Source organism: Bufo gargarizans, chromosome 7, assembly GCF_014858855.1.
Source record: "Bufo gargarizans isolate SCDJY-AF-19 chromosome 7, ASM1485885v1, whole genome shotgun sequence".
Classification (NCBI taxonomy): domain Eukaryota; kingdom Metazoa; phylum Chordata; class Amphibia; order Anura; family Bufonidae; genus Bufo; species Bufo gargarizans.
In genome coordinates, this window is record NC_058086.1 from 56,217,792 (window position 1) to 56,230,630 (window position 12,839).

At 44.7% G+C, this 12,839-nt stretch overlaps 1 protein-coding gene across 1 annotated transcript in view; it reads left to right on the forward strand.

Annotated features, from left to right (window-relative positions):
• LOC122944155 (tenascin-like) overlaps positions 1-12,010 on the forward strand; it is a 76,455-nt gene extending 64,445 nt beyond the window's left edge. The window contains 2 exon segments of the mRNA XM_044302385.1: positions 5,948-6,111; positions 11,924-12,010. Coding sequence (XP_044158320.1) covers positions 5,948-6,111; positions 11,924-12,010 — 251 coding nt within the window.
• Positions 12,011-12,839: the final 829 nt, after the last annotated feature.

Sequence of the window (12,839 nt, forward strand, 5' to 3'; positions counted from 1 at the left end):
CTCTCACTCATGCTCTTTAGATTATCTTGAATCTTTTGCCAAATAGATGACAAAGACGAGGAGAATCTGTCCTCATCAGGTAAACCAGAAGACCCCTCTCCCGAGAAAGTCCCAAACTGTGGATGAAACCCATATGCACCAAAAAATGGTGACTTATCAGAGGACTCCTGACGACGGTTATTTAAAGCAAACTCAGCAAGGGACAAAAAAGAACACCAATCCTCTTGATTCTCCGCCACAAAACAACGCAGATATGTCTCCAGATTCTGATTGACGCGCTCTGTCTGGCCATTCGACTGCGGGTGGAAAGCAGAAGAGAATGACAACCGAACCCCCAAGCGAGAACAGAAAGCCTTCCAGAATCTGGAAACAAACTGCGTGCCCCTATCAGAGACTATGTCTGAAGGAATACCGTGCAACTTGACAATGTGATCAACAAATGCCTGCGCCAGCGTCTTAGCATTGGGCAAACCAGGAAAAGGGATGAAATGCACCATTTTGCTAAAACGGTCCACCACCACCAGAATCACAGTCTTCCCCGAGGAACGAGGCAGGTCCGTGATAAAGTCCATGGACAGATGTGTCCAAGGACGGGAAGGAATGGGTAAGGGAAGGAGAGGACCTGATGGCCGTGAATGAGGGACCTTGGCACGAGCGCAAGTCTCGCAGGCTGCCACAAAACCCTCAACCGACTTACGAAGCGCAGGCCACCAGAATCTCCGAGCGATGAGATCCAGTGTGGCTCTTACCCCCGGGTGCCCAGCAAGGACCGTATCGTGGTGTTCTTTAAAAATCTTGTGTCTTAAAGCGAGAGGCACAAACAACCTCCCAGGAGGACAAAGATCAGGAGCCTCTGACTGGGCTGCCTGCACCTCTGCCTCCAATTCAGGAAAAAGAGCAGAGACCACCACACCTTCAGCCAAAATGGGACCCGGGTCTTCAAAATTCCCGCCTCCCGGAAAACAACGTGACAGGGCATCTGCCTTCACATTCTTAACTCCAGGGCGGAACGTGACAACAAAATTAAACCTAGAAAAGAACAACGACCATCTGGCCTGTCTCGGGTTCAGACGCTTGGCTGACTCCAAGTAGGCCAGATTTTTATGGTCAGTAAATACGGTAATAGGGTGTCTGGCCCCCTCTAGCCAATGGCGCCATTCCTCAAAAGCCAACTTGATGGCCAACAATTCCCTATCTCCCACATCGTAATTTCTCTCTGCGGAGGAGAGTTTTCTTGAGAAAAAGGCACACGGTCGCCAATTGGCAGGAGAGGAACCCTGAGACAAGACCACCCCCACACCCACCTCAGAAGCATCAACCTCAACTATGAAGGGTAATGAAACATCAGGTTGCACCAAGATGGGAGCGGAAGCAAAACTCTCCTTGATATCAGAAAAGGCCTTACGCGCCTCTACTGACCAAGAAGAAAAATCTACCCCCTTTCTGGTCATATCAGTGAGTGGTTTAACAATAGAAGAATAATTCAAAATGAACTTCCTGTAATAATTGGCAAAGCCCAAAAAACGCATCAGCGCCTTTTGATTCTCAGGAAGCTCCCACTCAAGCACAGCGCGGACCTTCTCGGGGTCCATGCGAAAACCAGAAGCGGAGAGAAGAAACCCCAGAAATTGAATTTCTGGAACCGCAAACACACATTTTTCCAGTTTCGCATATAATTTATTCTCCCGCAGGATGAGCAAGACCTGACGTAAATGTTCCTTATGAGTTTTGAAATCGGGAGAAAAAATCAAAATGTCATCCAAATACACCAATACAAATTTTCCCATCAAATGATAAAAAATGCTGTTCACGAAATGCTGAAAAACGGCTGGGGCATTCATCAACCCAAAAGGCATAACCAAATTCTCAAAATGGCCCTCAGGGGTATTGAAGGCCGTCTTCCATTCGTCCCCTTCTCTGACCCTGACCAGGTTGTATGCCCCTCTTAAATCTAATTTGGAAAAGACTTTAGCCCCAACAACCTGGTTAAACAGGTCCGGGATCAGAGGAAGCGGATAAGGGTCACGAATTGTGATATTGTTCAGCTCCCTGAAATCCAGACAAGGTCTTAAAGAACCATCTTTTTTCTTAACAAAGAAAAAACCAGCGGCAACAGGTGACTTTGAGGGTCGTATGTGTCCCTTTCTCAGACTCTCAGAGATATAAGTACGCATAGCGATCCTCTCAGGTTGGGAAAGATTGTATAAACGAGATTTAGGCAGCTTGGCGTCTGGGATGAGATTAATAGGGCAATCGTACTCCCTGTGCGGGGGCAAATCCTGAACTCCACTCTCAGAGAAGACATCCGAAAATTCAGAGAGAAAAGATGGTACAGTCTTAGTAGCAACCTCAGAAACAGATGTCGTGAGGCAATTCTCTCTGCAAAAGTCACTCCAACCATTTATTTGCCTTGCTTGCCAATCAATGGTGGGGTTATGTTTAGTGAGCCAGGGTAGCCCCAACACTAGAGGAGTCGGCAAACCGCTAAGGACGAAACATGACACATCCTCAACATGAGCATCACTCACAATTAAACGGATATTGTGAACTATGCCCTTTAATGACTTCTGAGAAAGTGGAGCGGAATCGATAGAAAACACAGGAATATCCTTTCTCAAAGCGCACACCTGGAAACCATGAGTTATCGCAAAGTGATTATCAATGAGATTAACCGCTGCTCCACTATCCACAAAAATCTCACAAAAAATGTTCTTGCTCTCTAGCGCCACCCTAGCCGGCAGGACAAAACGGGAACTACAAGCAAACGGAAAATCTTCAATTTCCGCCTCAATCCTGCCAATAGTAACAGACTGAACTTTTTTCAAAGATTTTTTCCTCTTTGTTTCTTTATTATACCCAGAGAACTGCCTGAATCTCCTAGAGGGACAAATATTTGCCAAATGATTAATACCTCCACAACAAAAACAAACCCTCTCATGCGGGCTGAATCTTCTATTGTCAGAAGCAATCAACCCCAGCTGCATGGGCTCCTGCTCAGAAGGGGCTGACAGCGACTGAGACCCCTGCGCAGAGAATGGGACCGCTGCACAGTCCTGGGACCGAGTATGACAGGAAAGAGAGATCTCTCCTCTCTCTCTAAGACGCCTGTCAATACGAACGGCCTGAGACATAGCAGAGTCCAAAGAAATAGGCCTCTCATGAAAGGCGAATGCATCTTTCAATCCCTCTGAAAGACCATGGCAAAATTGACTTCGGAGTGCAGCATCATTCCAACCAGTATCAGCTGCCCAACTCCGAAATTCTGAGCAGTATATTTCTGCGGATTGTTTACCCTGGCATAGGAGACGTAGTCTAGACTCCGCCAGAGCAATACGATCCGGATCATCATATATCTGACCCAGGGCTAAAAAGAATTCATCCACTGAACGGAGGGGCCGTGCCCCCTCCGGCAGCGAAAAGGCCCAGGACTGAGCGTTACCCCTGAGCAGCGATATAATGATCCCCACCCTCCGTTCCTCATCACCAGAAGAATGGGGAAGAAGGCGAAAATGGAGTTTGCAAGCCTCTCTAAAACGCACAAAATTCTCACTACCCCCGGAGAACGTATCCGGGAGCGAGATCTTAGGCTCAGAACAAGCTCCATGAACGCAAGCTGAACCGGTCACTTGAAGCTGAGACAAAGTCTTACGGAGGTCAGCTACCTCCAATGAAAGACCCTGGAAGCGTTCAGCCAAAAGTGAAACCGGATCCATGCTTAAGACGGTTTTGGCGGCTTATAATGTCACGGAATGTGTACAGGTAACAAGGCAAAGCAACATGTATAAACGACTCGCTGGATCCAAAAACTAAGGAACCAAGGGAGACCCCTGCAGAAGATCTGGCACTTTCCCTGGCTGCTCAGCCTATGCAAAGATCCTAATGGTGGAGGTTTGCATATCCACGAACCTTGACTATAAAGCCCTGAGCACCCTACTATAGTGAGGGGACACGACCACCGGCTCCCTACACAAGACACGGAGGGAGTCAGGGTCATCTGGGATCCAGCAAACAGATATTAACATATAAAAGTACACTTAGCTTTGAAGCAAACAGGAGGACAGATCAGCGTGCACACACACTCCAGGAAGAAATATAAGCCGCCCAGAAAAGCATTCTGGGGAGGCATTTAAAGGGAAGCAATTAAGACATGACAGCTGAGAGAGGCTGACGAGAGGAGGAGCTGAATACCACAACACAGAAATTCAAGGAGGAGGTTCTGAAAGGCCTCTGTCAGAGCTTCTCAGCTGTCTGGTTGTGACAGGTAAACAACCGTTCCTGTGAACCGCCGTTCCCGACAATCTGGCCATGTAAATGTGCCGCTGATCACATGACCTGTCGTTCATGCAGGGACCACTGATCATGGCTTCTGGGCAGCAGATCGTGTGGTCTAAACAGCGATCTGCTGCTCAGAAACCATGATTCTGTATGAGGACGATTAATGCCTCGTCCTCACATAGTGAAAGAGATTGCTGCGTGTAAGTGCAGCAGTCTTCTTCACTGAGCAAGCAGCCGACTGTCTGGAAGTAAAGCTTCCTTCCCAACAATCGGCCACTGAGTCGGACCGTATAAATCCAGCTTTAGGCACAACCATATCCGGTAACTGCACTTATCAGTGTGATGTGTGATGCTCTAAATGAGTCATTCAGCCCCCTTTCCTCTCTGGCTGCAGTGAATGGTCTGACTGAGTTAAAGGCCAAGGACACCTGGAGACAATCTTTTTTAATTTATTCCATTCTTCTCATTTTGGGCTTAAAATCATTTTTTCAACTGATCTTTATTAAATATTTGCAGCTCGTTTTGTTCTATAGGCTTTACCTTCAGGGCCTCTGCAGACCATTTTTTTCTGCTTTACACTGAATCTGTTAGGGAGCTGCTCTCATGGGTTGATCTGTAACCTTTATCTCTGAACTCATGACTTCTCATAAACACCCAATATAGCTAAATTCTTAGGAAACGAATAAGCATTTTGCTATAATAAGTGTTTATTGTTGGGAACGTAAGGGTAAAAGGGCTACTGATTGAGCCCTCAATAAGGATTCAGTGTAAAGCAGAAAGAAATGATTTGTGGGCAGGCTGTAGACCCAAAACTGTTGAAATTTTTAAATCATTATCTATTGAAAAAAAATGAGTAAAATTCTATGGTGAAAAGATGTTCATAGCCTTTAGGTGAGGCTGTTTGCCATGGGTCCAAACAATGGAGGAAGCTAAGAGCCAGTATAGGAAGTTGAATACATGGTGTGATATATGCTATTTTATTATATCCAGAAAAGCATCCACTTATTTTTGTAAAAAATGCACAACATATCCACATGATAACATTTTTTTATGGTAATGTCTCTTTAAAAACCCTAGAAAGTCAACAGCAATGTTTCACATGCATTAGGCCTCTTTCACACGGACGTGTGTTCCCCGTGGCCGTGCTGCGAACCGCAAATTGCGGTCCGCAATGCACAGGCACCGACCATGGGGCAGCCGCATGCGGATAGCGACCACTTTTACTTGAATGGGGTCCGCGATCCGTCCGTTCTGCAAAATGATAGGACAAGTTCTATCTTTTTGCAGAACGGAAGCATGAAACAGAACCCACCGAAAGCACTCCGTAGTGCTTCTGTTCCTTGGTTCTGTTCCGCACCGCATCTCCGGATTTGCAGACCCATTCAAGTGAATGGGTCCGCATCTGTGATGCGGAATGCACATGGCCGGTGTCCAGTGTATCACGGACCCGCCGTATGCGGGCCGCAATACGGCCACGGGGGACACACGGTCGTGTGCAAAAGGCAGACCTCAGAACTCATTAACATCGTCAACATATCACAGAAAATATTTAATAAATCATGGTCTCATTTCTGGGAATAATCTAAAGATTTATGGTTAAACTGATTAATGTTTGATCATTTTGCTATGCAAGTTTTTTTTATAATTCTTTGCTTTTTTTTTTTTTTTTTAGGTGATGCTCTTAATTATCACAATGGATTAAAATTTACTACATGGGATAAGGACAATGACCTTGCTCTCACTAACTGTGCTCTATCACATCGCGGGGCCTTCTGGTACAAGAACTGCCACCTCGCCAATCCTAATGGACAGTATGGAGATAACAATCACAGTATGGTAAGGAAACATAAAAAATACTCAAAAATGTTTGTCATTATTTGAATAAAAAAACAATTTACTGCAGGCTTGTCAATGGGGCCATTCTGTGTTGAGAACTTTCTTCATCCCAAGTCGTAGTAAGTACGGTATATTGCTCGCCATGACAGACTTAATGGCATTTGGACCAGATTTTTTTATTTTTAGATCATTCCCTAATGATATGAGTCTAACTAAATGATAACTACATCAATGACTAATGTTTAGGTGGATCATAGGACTAAAATTAGAATGTGCTGTGGATGATTACTACTAATTGTAAGGATTCCTTTACAGTAAGCTGATTGCAAAAAGTTTCTCTGTAATATCTGGAGAAACCTGGCAGTAAAACCTGTATTACACCTACTGATTTTTGGGCAGATGATCGCTAACGAGTCTTCGTATGAATGCTCATTAGCAGCCATCTTGCAGTGTAATACTGCTGCCGATTGCCCGATGTACGCTTAAAAATCATCCTTTGCCGGCAACAGATCATGCTGTCTAATTACAATCTGCTGCCGGCAAACCACTAGACACCATGGGGACGAGCAATGACATAGTAATAGAAGCGATCTCCTCCGCCAGGCGAACTCTTCCTTACTGACAATCGCTTTCTCAATCGGCCTGTGTGATACAGGCTTAAAGGGGTTATCCAAAACCTATAATGCCCCCACAAAATGCCTGAGCACCTCTTACAGGTTATACTTACCCCGATCCCCGGCACCTGCGTCGCTTCTGCTCCCCGCACGGCCGCCACTGCATCTCCCGGTCGTGCGTATCAAAACATCCGGCAATTGGGGGGGGGGCAGCCAATAGCAGGCCGCGAGGGAACGAGCCTCCAAAACATCCAGGTCTGTGCCTGAGCTCACTTAGATCCCTGGAAGTCTATTGTAGCACTATATAAATACCTTATAATTATTGTATAACAGCCACAGAAAATACTCCTTATGTCTATATAGTAAAGGGGTTTCCACTAGCAGGGGGTCTTACCACCCAGGCAAAGTGAATACATTCTCAGTTTGTGTATGGACATAGTTATGTCATTTATCTCTACAATTTATGGAATGAATAAGATATTTTAAAGGGGTTTTCCAAGTGTCTTTTTTTCCTCCGGAAAGGTCCTCAGTATCTGATATGGGGAGGTCAGACACCAAGGATCCCCGCCGATCAGCGGGTAGAGAAGGCACCTGTGCTTGCGGTAATGCCGCAGCCTTCTCCAGCTTTTCCTAGGTCATTTGACGTCACGTTCATTGGTTACATGACGTAGACGAAGCTCAGCCCCATTGAACTGAATGTGGCTGAGCGTGATACCAAGCACGGCCGCTATACTATCCACCCAATTATTACCGGACAGAGATAAATAACGAAAAAATACCGACCCACAAGGAGCCATAAATGTCGCCAAAAAATTGAACCATAATCTTCACAAAGTGAAAATCGATCAGCTTTATTGATAACACATAACAAATACATACATGATGGTAAAAGGCAGCACAAAGGTGGAACACAAAGATGAGGAACAGGACCCAAGGGGGGCCGAGAGGTCAGCACACCAACAAGCAGGGAAAAGAAGACAAGATGGTAAACACCACGACACCTCAGAATAATAAGCCCCAAACAATGCTGCAATGGAGGCAAATACGAGGATAAAAAGACTTGGTGATTAAAAAAGATAATAAGCATACCCTGAATGGTGTGTCAATCTCTCAGCCACTTCCTGACCCAACGCCGTTTCGCCAGTAAACTGGCTTCTTCCGGGCGAAACGGCGAAGAGGTGAGGGAAATGTATTTGTTTTTTGTTCATGACAATGGCGAAGTTATAGGGGTAGTAACAAATAACTCTGCCACACAGGACGGTATTTTAAAGGGGTTTTCTGAGACTTTTATACTGATGGATAGGTCATCAGTATCTGATCGGTGGAGGTCTGACACCCGGGACCCCCGCCGATCAGCTATTTGAGAAGGCAACGGTGCTCGCATGAGTGCCGCGGCCTTCTCACAACTTAGCCTTGGCCATGAGATATCACCTTCATGGAGTCACATGGCCTAGGCTGAGCTGTGATACCAAGCACAGTCGCTATACTACACCATGTACGTCCAGGAGATAGGTAATCCGTATAAAACTCTAGCCTATGGTAGACAGGGGCACAGTTATGCCACTGGGCTATGTGGCCCCTTAATGTGCACTCCTCTGGTTCAGTATTATGCTGTTGTGAAAGTCCTCGCCACCTACAACGAGGGTGTACAGGCCCTTGGACTGCTGTTATGACAGCTATGAATATTTGGGTTTGTTGTGTGTTGAATATATATTTCGGTGAGTTTCCAGGTGGCATAAACTGTATGCCCAACAGGGTTTGTTCATAAAATTTCAACTTTATGTTTATTTTATGGTTTCTCTAGAAGTATTCCCGTTTTGCTTAAGATATTCATCCCTGGAAAGACTTGAGGCTCCTTATCACGGTATATCACTCCAGAAAATGGCTCAGAATAGATTTGCTGTCACTTCTATTGCCTTGTAAGACTGCAAAAACAGTTGGTATAGGGTCTGATCTCCACTGGAGACGATGGACGTGCTGCTGGTTTCAGGCTGCTGCAGAGAAGACTGATGGCAGATTAGACATTTACATAATGCCACTGCTGATTCCCTCTCTCTGCCAAAGCCATTAACATAATATACTTTTACTTTAAAGACATATGAATTCAGACGATCTCCATATTGTAAAGCACAAATACTGAATTTATGCATACACAAACTGGCTTCTCTTCCCTTTGGAAGCTTTCTATACTGTACTCCAAGGGACCCCCTGGAGGAGGTGGTGTTGGGGGGCCTCAGGCTAGGTCACTTTTCTTTCCCACAAGCAGCTACAAGCACAAATGAGGGGAAGCATAGGCCAGGAAAATAACTTTTTTTCTTCTGTTGTTGCTGCGTTTGTACAGTATTTGATGCGTTTTTGCTAAGATCAAGTGTAGCACCTGTTCTTATTAGGGACTAGAAATGGTATCACTGAGATGTAGCACTGCATACGCTGGTTAAGCCCTGGGAGTAGACAGACTAAATTGATTTCTACCTACCTGAGACCCCCTGATTGACACCATTATGTTGAGTACTTTGTCTGGGGTGCAGTGTGCCCCCCCATTCATAATCCAATGGCACTTTAAAATCACATGTGGATGGTAAACCCATTTAATCTGCAGGATGTAGCTGAACATGCAGTTATTGTCTGTGAAGGTTCTCATTTATCCAGGTCATGGTATATATCTGTAAAGAATAAATCAAGGCAACTGGACGTACTGTAGATTTCTCAATTCTGAGTGACTGTACAAGAATTCTCTGGGAATAAATATGTAACTGAATCAACATCTGGTCATTATACCCAGCATGGGGTCAGAGGTCATTATACCCAGCATGGGGTCAAAGGTGTTGATTCCATTATCCTAATTGGAGTCAGTAGGTGATAATGACCTCCCAGAAAAAGGTGTCAAGACAGCATTGTATGTGGCAGACAATAGATGTCTAACCCCCCCGCTTCTATTCAAGCTTGGCTTCTCCATTTTTATGTAGATGGCCTCCTTCACGCCTCGTTTGTACCAATCGCCTCCTCATCCAAAACACGTACTTGACTGTCTTCAAAGGTGTGACCTGTTCCTTTTAGATGCAAGTACACGGCTGAATCTTGATAATGGCATCAACAACTTTGACCCCATGCTGGGTATAATGACCTCTGACCCCATGCTGGGTATAATTACCAGATGTTGATTCAGTTACATATTTATTCCCAGAGAATTCTTGTACAGTCACTCAGAATTGAGAAAGCTCGTTGGAAGAACGAGTGAAACGTTTTAAAAAAATCTACAGTAAGTCCAGTTGCCTTGATTTATTTTTTACAGATATGCAGTTATTCTTTCCTTCTTTTGAATTCTCGGCACTTAAGAATTTTTAGCATGCCGACCAGTGGAAAGTGGCACCTTATTTTTTTTTCAATTTCATGGTGTCTTTATTTCACACGATTACTTGTCCTTATACAGTAGATGTCCTCCCCAGAGGTCTAGTGGAGGGGGTGACCCTTTGGTTCCTCACTTCCTGGAAACTTGATAGCTCCTTCAGGAGGGGCCAAACTTAATTTTTGGTGTTCTGAGGAAGGCTTTATCAACAGCCTATAGACAGGTGTCAAAGCTTTTGCGATTTGAGGACACTTCAGTCTTTTGCTGGACTCTTTTGCTTAGAGGGTTTGGGTCTAGGCAACCTTCTCGCTTTGGAGGCTTGATCCACTTCTAGATGATTTGTTTGAGAAGGATATATGTAAGTTAAATGATAAGCAAACAATATATGTGAGACTTAGTGATGAGCGAAGCGAGCTTCCGATGCTACATCTGAAGTCGCTTTGTTCAAAACTGCGGATTAATACTGTACGGAGATCCGTCTCCTAACAGTATTAAAATGTATGGGCTCCGATGAGCCGAAGTGAGTTATTTGCGGTCACGCGTGACTTCGTTGAATAACTTTGGAAGTTGATTTTTAAAGTGGAAAACCACTTTAAAACTTGGAACCGAACTTCGGCTCAGAGGTGGCAGTCAGAACCAAAGGAGAGTTCGGTTCCAAGTTTTAAAGTGGTTTTCCACTTGCACGACTTCGCGAATAACTGACATTCTAATACCGCGTGGAGACGAATCTTTGTACAGTATCAATTTGAAGTTTTGAACCAAGCGACTTGTAGCATCCGAAGCTCGCTTTGCTCATCCCTACATATAGTGCTGATTTCTGAGTTTCTGAACTAAACTATAATTAAGGTCTTTGCGTAGCCTGAAATGTGCAGGCTGTTCCTACGGATGCTAAACTTCTAAGGCTGCTTTCACACTAGCGTTATTCTTTTCCGTCCTAGGGGCTCTATACCGGAAAAGAACTGATCAGTTTTATCCTAATGCATTCTGAATGGAGAGCTTTCAGGATGTCTTCAGTTCAGTCTTTTTGACTTTTCAGGACGGAGATAATACCGCAGCATGCTGCGGTTTTATCTTCATCCAAAATTCCGGAACACTTGCGGCAAAACGGATCCGGCATTGCAGTCTGCGCATGCTCAGACCGCAAAAAAATTTTAATAAATATATGCCGGATCTATTTTTCCGGATGACACCGGAGAGATGGGTCCGGCATTTCAATGCATTTATGCGGTCTGACAAATGCCATCTGTTTGCATGCGTTTCGATGGATCCAGCAGGCAGTTTCAGTGACGGAATCCTCTGCCGCAAGTGTGAAAGTAGCCTAATACAGAAATCTATACTTTGTTTTAACAGGAGGCAAAAGGTATGCCCCAGCATCCTTGTGCCTCATATGGGTCATGCAGTTTGCTGGTGGAGTTGTTTGTGCTAATTTTATTATGAATTGCTATTGTTTTCTAAAGCCCCTATTAGACCGCATGCTTTTTGGGCCAATTATTAGGAACAAGCATTCATATGGGAGCTCGTTCGCAATACCTGGCCTGTATGATTGAGCAGCCAATCAGCCGATGAAGTCGTTTGCTTGTTCGTCGGCTGATGTCGGGCAGGGTAATAGGGTCTTTATGTGCCAAATAGTACATGTTGTTCATGACAGCCTGACTGCAATCCCATGTAGGAACATAACAATCAACCTCTTCCCAGCCTAAAATGGCTAATAATAGGACAGAATAGACTGCAGCCAACTACATGGCAAACAGATAAGACGAACTGTGCGGTCCCTTTAAGTGACTTATTACTTGCCAGTGTATTTGCTTCTACACGTGCTCAAGTTTTCTAAAAGTTCTTTTTTGTTTTCCAGGGAGTTAACTGGGAGCCTTGGAAAGGTCATGAATTTTCCATTCCGTTTATAGAACTGAAGATGAGACCTCTGGACCTGTCTGCATGAGAGCGGAATTCACTACAAAATTCTATTACTTCCAGAAACAGCGCCACTCGTGTCTGTGGGCTATATCTGGTATTGCCCCTCAAACGCATTCAAATGACAACGACTAAGCTGCAATACCATGCACAACCCATTGACAATAATGGCGCTGTTTCTGAAAGATAGCAGCTATGTTTTTCAAATTTCATGCAACCCTTTCTGGTTTTATATAAATGAAACTTAATCACCATACAAATGTAAAGCTCTACAAACTTTCTAATATCACTTATGCTTTGCAAGATAGTTGCTGTTACCCTGCTTTCACACCTGAGCGTTTCTCAAACGCGCGTTTTACGCGCGTTTTTATGCACGTTTTTTGTAATAGTAAACGTGCGTTTGACGCGCGTTTGTGTCATTGACTGCAGTGTCCTATGGCCACAAACGCGCGTCAAAACGCCCCAAAGAAGCTCAAGTACTTGATTATGCGTCGGGCGTTTTACAGCGTGATCGTACGCGCTGTAAAACGCCCAGGTGAGAACCATTCCCATAGGGAAGCATTGGTTTTCATGTGTTGAGCGTTTTACAGCGCGTTTGAACGCGCTGTAAAACGCTCAGGTGTGAATTTAGGGTTAGTGAATGAGAAGACTGCCGCAAAATTGTACATAGCTAATCCAGCTCTGGGAGTTTGATACAATTGTATCAGGCTAGACTCCAGGCTGATACATTGCATCCAACTACACCAGTCTAGACTTCAGGCTGATACAACATAGCAAAGTATAACAGGCTAGACTCCAGGCTGATACATTGTATCCAACTACAACAATCTAGACTCCAGGCTGATACATTGTAGCAA